Source organism: Pristiophorus japonicus, chromosome 11 (genome assembly GCF_044704955.1).
Source record: "Pristiophorus japonicus isolate sPriJap1 chromosome 11, sPriJap1.hap1, whole genome shotgun sequence".
In the NCBI taxonomy this organism is placed as follows: domain Eukaryota; kingdom Metazoa; phylum Chordata; class Chondrichthyes; family Pristiophoridae; genus Pristiophorus; species Pristiophorus japonicus.
The window spans coordinates 37,446,717-37,460,375 of NC_091987.1; the positions used below are offsets into that span (position 1 = coordinate 37,446,717).

General features: G+C 43.5%; 1 protein-coding gene across 12 annotated transcripts in view; it reads left to right on the forward strand.

Annotated features, from left to right (window-relative positions):
• The window catches only part of dmd (dystrophin), a 2,299,423-nt gene that overhangs the window by 1,927,122 nt on the left and 358,642 nt on the right, over positions 1-13,659 (forward strand). For all 12 annotated transcript variants that reach the window (XM_070893344.1, XM_070893337.1, XM_070893339.1 and 9 more), the window contains one exon: positions 3,021-3,210. In XM_070893344.1, coding sequence (XP_070749445.1) covers positions 3,021-3,210 — 190 coding nt within the window. The remainder of the gene's footprint in view (positions 1-3,020; positions 3,211-13,659) is intronic.

The following is a 13,659-nucleotide window of genomic DNA, read 5'->3' on the forward strand; positions in this document are numbered from 1 at the left end:
GGCTCCGGGGTGGCCGGGGCTGGGGGCTCGACATCCAGGGGTGTTCGGCATTTGGGAAGGATTCTGACGGGAAGGGGCGGGTTGTGTGGAGTGTTCCCAGTGTTGGGTGGGTCCGGAGTTGGGGGGTGGCATGGTCTTGGGATGGGGGGGTGGGCTGTTTGGGGCTGGGATTGGGAGAGACTTCTTCACTCGGGGAGTTGTTGGCCTGTGGGGTTCCCTGCCGTGGTGTGTTGTTGATGCCAGTTCATTGGATGTGTTCGGGAGGGAGTTGGATGTGGTCCTTGCGGCTGGGGGGGTCGGGGGGTGTGGAGGGGGCGTGGTGGGGAGGTGCTGGGGTGGGTGATCAGCCATGATCTTGTTGAATGGCAGCGCAGGCTCGAAGGGCCGAATGGCCTACTCCTGCACCTATTTTCTATGTTTCTAGAACGGCACCGTTCAAGCCGACCTCAAACGGCCAGGCGGAATGAGCAGTGCAGGTAATCAAACAGGGGATGCTCAGAATTCAAGGGGGTTCCCTATAAAGTCACATATCACGCCTCCTGTTGGCCAATAGATCCCGACCACACTCGCTCACGGGGGTCCCACCCGCAGAGCTGCTAATGAAAAGAATGCTCAAAACCAGGTTATCCCTTGTATACCCCACCATGAAAGAAATTGTTGAGAGCAGGCGCCAGTCACAATGTGACTACCACGACGGGAATGCGAGGGTGCGATGTATTGATGTCAGTGACCCTGTCTTTGTTCTCAACTACGCTGCAAGGCCTAAATGGCTTGCAGGCACTGTGATTGCCAAAGAGGGCAATAGGATTCTGGTAGTTAAACTTACAAGTGGACAAATCTGCCGCAAACACGTGGATCAAACAAAAAGGAGGTTCAGCAACCCCATAGAAGAAGCAGAGGAAGAACACGATGTAGAGTTCAGTCCTCCACAGGTGGCCGAACACCGGAACCAAGTGGAGGAGAGCCCAGTCACTGTGGGCAGTCCGGACAGGCCTGAGGCACCGCAAACAGCAGACACTCAGGCCAGCGCCCAACAACCGGAGCCCCAACTCAGGCGCTCTACAAGGGAGCGTAAACCACCAGAGAGACTTAACCTGTGATCTCAATAAGACTTTGAAGGGGAGGTGATGTCATGTATTTAACTGTCATTGTAACCCGTGTATAAACTGATTAGTTGTACACTGTGAGAACAATGACCATTAGGTGGTGAACTTGTGGGAGACACTCCTAACCTGGACTTTCAGGTATAAAAGGGGAAGCTCCACCGACCTTCATCACTTCAGTGCTGGAATAAAAGTTCCTAGCCACAGAGTGACCTTCTCTCAAGCATGGGCCTCATGTGCATTTGTACTGTATAGTAAGGACATATCACTTTCGACTGTCACTTCTCTGCATACCTTGATCGTAAGAAATCGGTGAAGGGGAAAGATTTTTCTTTCCTTTTGAACACTGTTACAATTTCACTAGAAATAGCAACCATGAAATATTTATGATGTTGCTGCTACATAGAAATCAGAGAAAGTCTTACGCACAGATATTACCTTCAGGTATTGAAGTCTGCTCCACTGTCCTTTAGCATACAGAGAGGCCATGGCCTCAATTCCAGCTTGGACTGATGGGATGAAAGTATGTTTTCTCTGGTGGCTATAAGGGTCCTATGAAAAATGAGCCTTTCTAGTCCCAATTGAGTCAGTGTACATTTCGTCGTCGTCTTAGGCAGTCCCCCGGAGTCGAGGATGACTTGCTTCCACACTAAAATTACTTCTACGGTGACTGATGAGACCAATGCAGGATCTGCAGTCTCTGTCACAGGTGGGGCAGATGCTGGTTGGAGGGATGGGTGGGTGGGGTGTTTAGGTTGTCACACGCCCCTTCCGCTGTTTGTACTTGGCTTTCGTGTGCTCCCGAAGAAGTGACTCAAAGTGTTCGGTGCTTTCTTGGATGCTTCTCCTCCACTTTGAGCGGTCTTGGGCTAGGGATTCCCAAGAGTCGGTGCACATTTATAACATAAAACAACCCATAATCCTGAAAAATAGAAGTCACTTTACTGTTCACATTGTGAACGAGATTTTTCCCGGAGCTGCTCCCACTCCGCCAACCATTGTAACTTCATCAGAAGTGTGGCTGAAATAACGTAAACTGAGTTTCCACCGCACTTCCGGCAAAGTTACGATGGCTCCGAATAAATTCTTGGCCTACTTCATGAACAGCATGAATTGCAGAAGATTGATAGGGTACTTTCATACATCCATAAATTGCAGATGTGTTGATTGTTCTGCAGAGAAAATGGAAGTGAAACTGACTTTCCAGTAATAGTGTGCAAATACTGGAGATATGAAGGTTGAAGTTCTTCAACTCCTAATTCACAGTCAATGGGGAAAATTCCACCCAGCGTTATTACCTGAAAGTCAATATATATCACCATCAGCAATTGGTTAGAAATCTCATTTAATTCAATAGAAAAACGGAGAGGCCTGCTCTTTGACGACCCACTTCTTGTTTCATGTGAGATCTTTGTGCTATTACAGCTGAATATTTTACATAAAAAGGCACAAGGATATGTTATGGTTCATCAGATCTACTTATACATGTCAACTATTCTAACCTATTATTGAGGAAATTCCAATTTATTTCTGGCTGCAAAAACTGGAATTTCCAAATGTTTTATGTGTAAACCTGGGTCGAAGTCACTTTTCTGCATGTCACAATCTTTTGAATATAATAGGACTTCATGTTATGGCCCCAAACTCAAATAAGCCACCATAGGCATTTTTTGTATGTCTTAAATATTGTCAAGAGTAATTACTTTCCACTTACTTAAACCTAATTAGGGGACTAATATGGGTTAAGGTTGTGTGATGATAAATTCCCTAGATATTTAAATTTGTGACAGTCACTAACTCATTCTTATAATCCGCTGCTGAAGGTGTTGCAGATTTCAAAATTGGACACAAAGCAGTGTTTGAAATGGCTATGCTAATGAAGATTGCTAATGTGTGTGAAAATAAATGGTTCCACAGGGCCAGTGAGAGGGAGGCTGCGCTGGAAGCAGCCCTCAGATTGCTGCAGCAGTTCTATCTGGATTTGGACAAATTCCGTGCCTGGCTTACAGAAGCAGAGACCACTGCCAATGTATTGCAGGATGCCACCTATAAAGAGAGACTATTGGACGACACCCAGCTGGTTCGAGAGCTGACAAAACAGTGGCAGGTACATGTGGTGGTGTGTTTCTAATATGTTTGCAGTTCTGTCCGAATAACTTGTTCTTGTACATATGGTAGGCAGTACCAGCATTCGGATTAGAAAAGATAAGGCTCATATTATTTCAATGAGTCGCCTTTGCTCAATAACAAGAGGTAAACTCATGGTAAATGCAGTAAGTACAATAAGGGGTATGGTAGCATAGTGGTTAAGTTACTGGACTAGTAATCTAGAGGTCTGAGAATAAATGATCCAGAGACATGAGTTCAAATCCCACTATGGCAGCTGGGGAATTTAAATTCAGTTAAATAAATCTGGAATTTTTTTTTACTAAGCTAGTAACACATTAATGGTGACCATAAAACTATTGGATTGTCGTAAAAACCCATCTGGTTCACTAATGTCCTCTTAGGGAGGGAAATCTGCCTGCATATGATTTCAGATTCACAGTGATGTGGTTGACTTTTAACTGCTCTCTGAAATGGCCTAGCAAGCCACCTTCTCGAGCAATTTGGATGGGCAATAAATGCTGGCCATGCCAGCGATGCCAACGTCCCATGAACAAATAAAATAAAATTCTGTGGTTTAACAATTTGTTAAATATCAATAAGCTTTTATCTGAACACTGTGTTCAGCATCCATTGAGTGCTCTCTTTTCAGATGTTTTAAAATATTTTATAAAATATACTTTCCAAAGAAAGAATTGATGAAATATGTCATCTTTCCATTATTCTACAGATAGTAGGAACTAGTTGTGTGAAATGGATCAGTAATTTGCTGTACAATGCAAGATTCCTTCATTGTGAAATCTCAGAAACAATGCCTTTATTAGGAGATCTGCTGAATCTTTGAATATGAGATTAATGGTGCTCTTTGCCAGAATGAAAATAATAGATTCTATTGTTACAATGTAGCAGATATTTTATAAAGTATCCAGTAGTTTGATCGACTCCTTATAAAGATTCCTAGAAGTGTGCTGTTTTGTAAGGATGCTACACACAAAGGGAGACTCTTGGACAGTGTTAATGTTGGTAGCCATTAAGTGTATGTTTCAACTTGTGCCCCACACTGTAATTTGCTTCATGGGTTCTTTGCTTAAGAATTCATAGCAACACATTGCTATTAAGAACTAGTTGGTTTATTAACAAAGGTTTGACAATCACACTGCACATTATCAGTTCATCCACCAGGCTCACAACTGCATACCTCATCGTGGATGACCTAGACCCAACTGGCTGGAGTTTTATTGAGCCTTGTGAACATCATGCTAAGCCACTCACAATGCAATAGCTCTACAAACCTGTGAGCATACTCACAGGCGCACACATTACACACTAATTCACAGATAATCATCTGCTATAGGTTATAATTTTATTCCTGTTTTGATGGGATTAGATAATGCCAAGAAAACATATCAATTTGAAACGTCAGAGAGGGAAAGGGCTTGTAGTTTTTCAAGAATCACTTTGAGTCAAACCAGGAGCAGGTTGATGAGAAAACCAGGATCAGCTCAGGTTCCAGGATAAAGTGACATAACACGCTCTTACACATGTTGTAGGCGAGATCATTTTTATTGAACTAATACAGTCTGTTTGGCAGGCGAGCATAGTGGAACAGCTGCTAATTTGTTCTCTTCTGTCAGCAAGGCACCTCATCTCCAGTTGACACTTAAAATGGTATATTGAAAAAGATTGAGCAAGTTAGGTGAAGAGCCAAGGACCATAGTACATAGCATCAGCAAAGTTCAAAAGAGTTGGAGAGGTGATGAGATAAATCAAGAATTATTGATTAGCTGATATCAAGCTTGAGTAGATTACAAGAAGGGCAGGCTTCCAGAGGTGAGGAGTAGTACAGGCTTCAGGGATTGACAAGAATAAGTTAAAGTAAGAATCAGTGCTGTGACTTTTCAAGTCAATGTACAACAACAACAAAAACTTATATTTATATAGCGCCTTTAATGTAGTGAAACATCCCAAGGAGCTTCACAGGAGTATTATGCAATAAAAAATTTTGACACTGAGCCGCATAAATAGAAATTAGAGCAGGTGACCAAAAGAGGTATGTTTTAAGGAGCGTCTTGAAGGAGGAAAGAGAGATAGAGAGATAGAAAGGTGGAGAGGTTTAGGCAGGGAGTTCCAGAGCTTGGGGCTGAGGCAACAGAAGGCATGGCCACCAGTGGTTGAGCGATTACAATCAGGGATGTTCAGGAGAGCAGTATTAGAGGAGCGCAGACATCTCGGGGAGGGGGGGGGGGTTGTGGGGCTGGAGGAGATTACAGAGATATGGAGGGGCAAGGCTATGGAGGGATTTGAAAATAAAGATGAGAATTTTGAAATCGAGGCATTGCTTAACCTAAAGCCAATGTAGGTCAGCGAGCACAGGGGTAATCCGTGAGTGGGACTTGGTGTAAGTTAGGACACGTTATGAGAATTCAGAGAGAAGGAAGAGTTTTCAGAATGGTTTATTTGAAGAAACTTCAGAGGACCTCTGACCATAGCATCAATGAAATAGAGACAAGTAAATTTGCAATTGAGAGAAAGTTTGGAGGCTAATATTGAGGGCAACATCACCTCGCAGATGAGAAGCTTTTTTCTTGTATTGTGTCCAGAGGATCCAGAACACCCCTACAAATGGGAGCTGTACTGAATTGTTGGGCAGACCTCAGCTTTATTGAAAGTTAAGAATTGTTGAAAGGAAAACCCGTGTTTGGCAAGAAAGAGCCAATGGAGGAGATGTATGGATATCATTTGAGGTTAGAGGAGGTTAAGGAACCACTAATGTCACTAGATTATTAGAACAATCAAAGAAAGAGGTTATTGGTTGGACATACAAGTCACATGAAAAAGCAATAGTTTTGAAGATTTGAAACAAACCTCATTTTATTTGCCTCATAGAAGAGGATGGAGAAGAGGAATATGTAGTGATTCAACTATTGCAATCCCAGCGGACTGGAGGTGTGAACTCTGAGGGTATGCAGTTTGAGGGAAATCAATGAATAGAGAGTGGAACGATCAGAAAGAGTAGATAGATTTGGATGATGACTGAAGGTGATCATTTTAGATGCAGAGCGCTGATTGGAGCATGGGCAGGTACAGCAGGAGCAGAGAGGTTGTGGCGCAGGAAAGGCAAGTGATCGTGGAGTGATGTGATTGGGGCCCAGGAGAAGTGTGAGTTCGGGGCCCAGAAGAGGCGTGGGCCCAGGGGCAGCATGGGCCAGCCCACACTGCAATATATTTGCACACTAGGTCCGTACAGCAGAGTTGGTCTCCAGTCTTCTTAGTTAATCCTTGCCACTGGACCAAGATCTAACTCTGTCAAGCCCATGTGGTGGCTGGTGTGCAACAGCCACCACACATTAAAAAAATCCACACACAGGCCTCTTTCCCCCTTCAACATGTAGTTCTGGACTTGGAATATTAGGTCCTTCATTGAAATACCTGTGAACTCATCCCTTTTTGGCGTGGAAGCAAGTCATCCTCGATATGAGGGACCGCCATTGATGATTATGAGAAGCCTGGGTTGATGGAAAAGGCATCACCTTTATGTCGTTTACCATTGTACTCACGCACATTATTCCATCACCAAAGTGTTCTTTCCTCATACTTGAGCCTAGAGAACGATTCTCTTCAGGCTATTCAATCATCAAAGCATCACAGATTAACCTTATTAACCACTCCTCACTCACTGCATACATGGGTGAACTTTCCAGCAGAAATCAGTGGATCGACAGCAGGAGCAGAAACCCTGATGGATTTTTCCCCATGGCAATATGGCCAGTTGTAGCTGTATCACCAAACTGGCCAAGATCAGTTAACTCAGCAATGAGCTATGAATAAACCGGTGAGTTTCCTGGCTTGTAAAGGTAATTTCCATAGTAGGTGGTGCTGTTAATAGGGGAGCCATGTTTCTACATATTACAGAAATCAAATTAATTCCACGATTATTCAAATTCATAGAATCATAGATTCTCGCTCATCCCAATCTCTGTAACCTTCTGCTGATTTATAACCCCCCTCCCAACCTCTCCATTCTTTTGACTCCGAATCACTTCTGCAACCCTGACCTGTGACTTCAGCCACCTAGGCCAATGCATTGGAATCCCCTCCAACTCTCCTCCTTTAAAACACTTCCTAAAATCTATCTATTTGATCAAAGTCACCACTTCTAATACAGGTATCCCCTTCTTGGGCCCAGCATCTATTTTATGATTATGCCTCTGTGAAGCGCTATTAACGTTCTTCTCTGTTAACGGCACAGCATATAGACGTTCTTGCTGTTCGTATTATTGTTTAAGAACAGAGATTTATTTGTAATCATAACATCTAAAGTCTAAACAATTAATTAGACTGTTGCACCTGATTATTAAAGAGGAAAAATCTGCAAAATTCCTCTTCAGCTAAACAACAACGTTATATTTATGTGACAAATAAGACTGCAGCTGCCAATCTTACAAAGGTTTGGTAGCAGAGAGCTTTTTACTCAGCATTAGTGCATCTGCATTGGGGTAATTGAGATTGTGGTGACAGCAACAGATTCATGCTAACCAGCTGAGTATGTACAATTCTATATATTCTGACACAGTGTAACTAGTGAGTTTCCTGTGTGGAATGCCTTTAGGCTATCTAGCACTTGAAATAAGACTCAAGAGAGAGAACAAAAATTAGAGGCTATCCAAGGTGACCTTACTCTAGTTTTGTACACAGTGTCAGTACCATACAGTGGAATAGTCTATAGTTTCTATGTTGTTATTTTTCAATACATGTACAAAAGAAAGAAAATGAGGTTTTAGTAAACAAGCTCTAAAATGAATAGAAAATCTTTCTCGGGGAGAAAATGCACAATTGAGAAAATATTAATGTGAATGACTGACTTTTAGATCATGCAGTTATTTAAGGCTCAAAATTGGCCAGGAATTGCTCCGTTTTTTTTTGGAGCAACTTTTCTGGAGTTTCTTAAAAATCCCCATTTTGCACATTCAATTTGCGCCAGTGTAAGTGAGTTAGTTAGAATTTTTTTAGATTAGTTTTTTTTTCAAAAGTGGGTGTTACCAGCCACCTACGCCCATTTTGGCCATTTAGGCCAGCTAATAGTTACTCCAAACTAACTTAGGCCAGCGTATGTGGCCACTTGTGAAAACCTTTGCGGAAAGTTAAGAAATCATCGCAGGTAGGTACATCGGACGCCAGCAGAATTAATGATTTGACTATAGAATGTGAATAGGATCAACAGCTATACAGGACATCATATGACAAACTTCGCAAAGTTAATTTACTATACAACAGAAGCATTCATGGAAGCTTAAACTACAAAAGTAAAAGATAGTTAAATTAAATTGTCACTTATGTTCTTCTTTCACAATAGCACCAGGTAAATAGGCTTGACAAATGGTCACCACTATTCACAAGAGACAATACATATTTACATAATTTTTTCAAAATATTCAAATAAAAAAAGAAGTAAGTAAGTCCTACCCTACTTTCATCTTCAGGCCGGGAAGGCAGCGGGCCGGCCTGTGCAATAGGCCACTTGGCCTGGGATAGGGGCAGGACACACCAGCAGCCAGTATGATGATGATCGGGACGCACGCTGTAGCACGCTCACTGAGAGGCTGGGGGGCGAGGAGCTACTGCGCATGCGTGCACAATCCAACACGCATGTGCAGACATCCCGGCACTGTTTTCAGCGTGGGATACTGGCTCCACCCCTGATCCGACTGGCCACGCTGCGCGAAGACTGGGAGAGATCGGACAGCGGCCAAAGTGGGGACCGATTTTTTCGAAGCACTTTTCAACGCAGAAAAGTGGTGCATCTCCGGTGAGTGCACCGAAAAAAGGGGTGGGCCAATTTTGAGCCCTTAAAGAGGATGAAAGACTTGCTTTTATATATGTAGTCACATTTGAGGAGACCCTTGGGTTTGAATTTATTTATTTATTTTTGTGTGCGTTCTTTATTATTTCCTTCCTGATGATTGGATGTAGAGATTATTGACTTACAATTCCTGAAGTTAATAAGAGGTCGTTTTCTCCTCATACTCATTTATATTTCTAATTTTCTCCCGAAAGCCAAATAATATAATCAGCAAAATAAAAACACATTGCTATCTGGAAATCAAACCAGTCCTAATGTAATGCAGGCTTCACACGTCTCCCCTGAAGGCACAGCTGATGTCAGTAACTGAGGATATCCCATCATTCTGTTGCAAACCTGCTTACATTTTCACAATCAGATTTGTTACTAAATCTCAAAATAACAACTAGTTCTGAAATGTCCTGATATCTGGTGTTTGGATGTAGAAAACCTAATAACTAATGTCAACTATGAACATCATGTCGAGCAGACATTTTTTTGATGACTGGTTTCAATACCTCGTTTATCGAACGGTTTTCTAAATTTGACAAGGTTGTTGGTGGTTCTAAGAACATAAGAACATAAGAAATAGGAGCAAGAGTAAGCCATTTGGCCCCTCGAGCCTGCTCCGCCATTCAATAAGATCATGGCTGATCTAACCATGGACTCAGCTCCACTTCCCTGCCCTCTCCCCATAACCCTTTACTCCCTTATCGGTCAAAAATCTGTCTATCTCCACCTTAAATATATTCAATGACCCAGCCTCCACAGCTCTCTTGGGTAAATAATTCCATAGATTTACAACCCTCAAAGAGAAGAAATTTCTCCTCATCTTATTTTTAAATGGCGTCCCCTTAATCTATGTCCTCTAGTTCCCCTTCGAGTGGAAATATCCTCTCTGCATCCATTTGCCGAGCCCCCTCATTACCTTATAAGTTTCAATAAGATCACGTCTCATTCTGAACTCCAATGTGTATGGGCCCAACCTACTTAACTAACCTATCCTCATAAGTCAACCCCCTCATCTCCGGAATCAACCAAATGAACCTTCTCTGAACAGCCTCCAATGCAAGTATATCCTTCTTTAGGAAAAGGGGAGGTACACCGAGACCTGGATGTCATGGTACATCAATCACTGAAGGTTGGCGTACAGGTACAGCAGGCGGTTAAGAAAGCAAATGGCATGTTGGCCTTCATAGCGAGGGGATTTGAGTACAGGGGCAGGGAGGTGTTACTACAGTTGTACAGGGCCTTGGTAAGGTCACACCTGGAGTATTGTGTACAGTTTTGGTCTCCTAACTTGAGGAAGGACGTTCTTGCTGTTGAGGGAGTGCAGCGAAGGTTCACCTGACTGATTCCCGGGATGGCGGGACTGACATATCAAGAAAGACTGGATCAACTGGGCTTGTATTCACTAGAGTTCAGAAGAATGAGAGAGGATCTCATAAAAAGTTTAAAATTCTGACAGGTTTAGACAGGTTCGATGCAGGAAGGATGTTCCCAATGTTGGGGAAGTCCAGAACCAGAGGTCACAGTCTAAGGATAAGGGGTAAGCCATTTAGGACCAAGATGAGGAGAAACTTCTTCACCCAGAGAGTGGTTAACGTGTGGAATTCTCTACCACAGAAAGTTGTTGAGGCCAATTCACTAAATATATTCAAAAAGGAGTTAGATGTAGTCCTTACTACTGGGGGGATCAAGGGGTATGGCGAGAAAGCAGGAATGGGCTACTGAAGTTGCATGTTCAGCCATGAACTCATTGAATGACGGTGCAGGCTAGAAGGGCCGAATGGCCTACTCCTGCACCTATTTTCTATGTTTCTATGTTTCCTTAAATACGGAGACCAAAACTGTATGCAGTACTCCAGGTGTGACCTCACCAATACCCTGTGCAGTTATAACAGGACTTCCCTGCTTTTATACTCTCACCCCCTTGCAATAAAGGCCAACATTCCATTTGCCTTCCTGATTACTTGCTGTACCTGCGCACTAACTTTTTGTATTTCATGCACAAGGACCCCCAGGTCTCACTGTACTGCAGCACTTTTGCAATTTTTCTCCATTTAAATGATAATTTACTTTTCTATTTTTTCTGCCAATGTGGATAACCTCACATTTTCCCACATTATACTCTATCTGCCAAGTTTTTGCCCACTCACTTAGCCTGCCTATATCCCTTTGCAGATATTTTGTGTCCTCCTCACAATTTGCTTTAACATTTGCTGATCTTTATATCATCAGCAAACTTGGCTACATTGCACTCGGTCCCTTCATCCAAGTCATTAATATAGATTGTAAAAAGTTGAGGACCCAGCACCAATCCCTGTGGCACCCCACTAATCACTGTTTGCCAACCGGAAAATGACCCATTTATCCCAATTCTCTTCTTTTTGTTAGTTAGCCAATCCTTTATCCATGCTAATATATTACCCCAACCATGCGAGCTTTTATCTTGTGCAACAATCTCTTATGTGGCACCTTATCGAATGCTTTCTGGAAATTCAAATACACCACATCCACTGGTTCCCTTTTATCCACCCTGCTCGTTACATCTGGAATTTTTTGAGGATGTTTCCAGTAGAGTGGATAAGGGAGAACCAGTTGATGTGGTATATTTGGACTTTCAGAAGGCGTTCGACAAGGTCCCACACAAGAGATTGATGTGCAAAGTTAGAGCACATGGGATTGGGGGTAGTGTACTGACATGGATTGAGAACTGGTTGTCAGACAGAAAGCAAAGAGTAGGAGTAAATGGGTACTTTTCAGAATGGCAGGCAGTGACTAGTGGGGTACCGCAAGGTTCTGTGCTGGGGCCCCAGCTGTTTACACTGTACATTAATGATTTAGATGAGGGGATTAAATGTAGTATCTCCAAATTTGCGGATGACACTAAGTTGGGTGGCAGTGTGAGCTGCGAGGAGGATGCTGTGAGGCTGCAGAGCGACTTGGATAGGTTAGGTGAGTGGGCAAATGCATGGCAGATGAAGTATAATGTGGATAAATGTGAGGTCATCCACTTTGGTGGTAAAAACAGAGAGACAGACTATTATCTGAATGGTGACAGATTAGGAAAAGGGGAGGTGCAAAGAGACCTGGGTGTCATGGTACATCAGTCATTGAAGGTTGGCATGCAGGTGCAGCAGGCGGTTAAGAAAGCAAATGGCATGTTGGCCTTCATAGCAAGGGGATTTGAGTACAGGGGCAGGGAGGTGTTGCTACAGTTGTACAGGGCATTGGTGAGGCCACACCTGGAGTATTGTGTACAGTTTTGGTCTCCTAACCTGAGGAAGGACATTCTTGCTATTGAGGGAGTGCAGCGAAGGTTCACCAGACTGATTCCCGGGATGGCGGGACTGACCTATCAAGAAAGACTGGATCAACTGGGCTTGTATTCACTGGAGTTCAGAAGAATGAGAGGGGACCTCATAGAAACATATAAAATTCTGACGGGGTTAGATGCAGGAAGAATGTTCCCAATGTTGGGGAAGTCCAGAACCAGGGGTCACAGTCTAAGGATAAGGGGTAAGCCATTTAGGACCGAGATGCGGAGGAACTTCTTCACCCAGAGAGTGGTGAACCTGTGGAATTCTCTACCACAGAAAGTTGTTGAGGCCAATTCACTAAATATATTCAAAAAGGAGTTAGATGAGGTCCTTACTGCTAGGGGGATCAAGGGGTATGGCGAGAAAGCAGGAATGGGGTACTGAAGTTGAATGTTCAGCCATGAACTCATTGAATGGCGGTGCAGGCTAGAAGGGCCGAATGGCCTACTCCTGCACCTATTTTCTATGTTTCTATCCTCAAGGAACTCCAGCAATTTGTCAAACATGAATTCCTTTTCTTAAAACCATGCTGACTCTGCTTGATTGAATCATGCTTTTCCAAATGTCCTGCTACTGCTTCCTTGATAATGGACTCCAGCATTTTCCCAATGACAGATGTTAGGTTCTGAATGTGGACCAGTTACTTGTGGAGTCTGGCAGGGATCAATGTTGGGTCCGTTGCTCTTCACAATCTTTATTAGTGATTCTCTTCTTCTTAGGCAGTCGCTCGGAGTCGAGGATGACTTGCTTCCACACTAAAAATGAGTTCACAGGTGACTGCAGAGTCCAATGCGGGACCTACAGTCTCTGTCACAGGTCGGATAGATGGTTGTTGAAGGACTGGGAGGTTGGCGTCCTTGGGTTGCCGTGTGCTCCTTCCGCTGATGAAGTTTGGCTTCAGCTTGCTCCCAGCGAAGAGACTCGCGGTGTTCGGCTCCACTTTGAGCGGTCTTGGCCCAGGGATTCCCGGGTGTTGGTGGGGATGTTGCACTTTTTCAAGAAGGCTTTGAGGGTGTCCTTGAAGCATTTCCCCTGTCCAGCTGGGGCTCGCTTGCCGTGTCGGAGCTCTGAGTAGAGCGCTTGTTTTGGGAGTCTAATATCAGGCATGCGGACGACGTGGCCCGCCCATGTTATTAATATTAATGGTATAGATGAGAAGGTGGGGGAACTGTCTGCAATTTTGCAGATGATACAAAGATTTGTGCAGGTGTTAGGACCTTCGATGAGAAAAATAGATTGCAGCCGGCTCTAGAGGCAAATAGGAGAATTTTCCCGCACCCGGCAGATG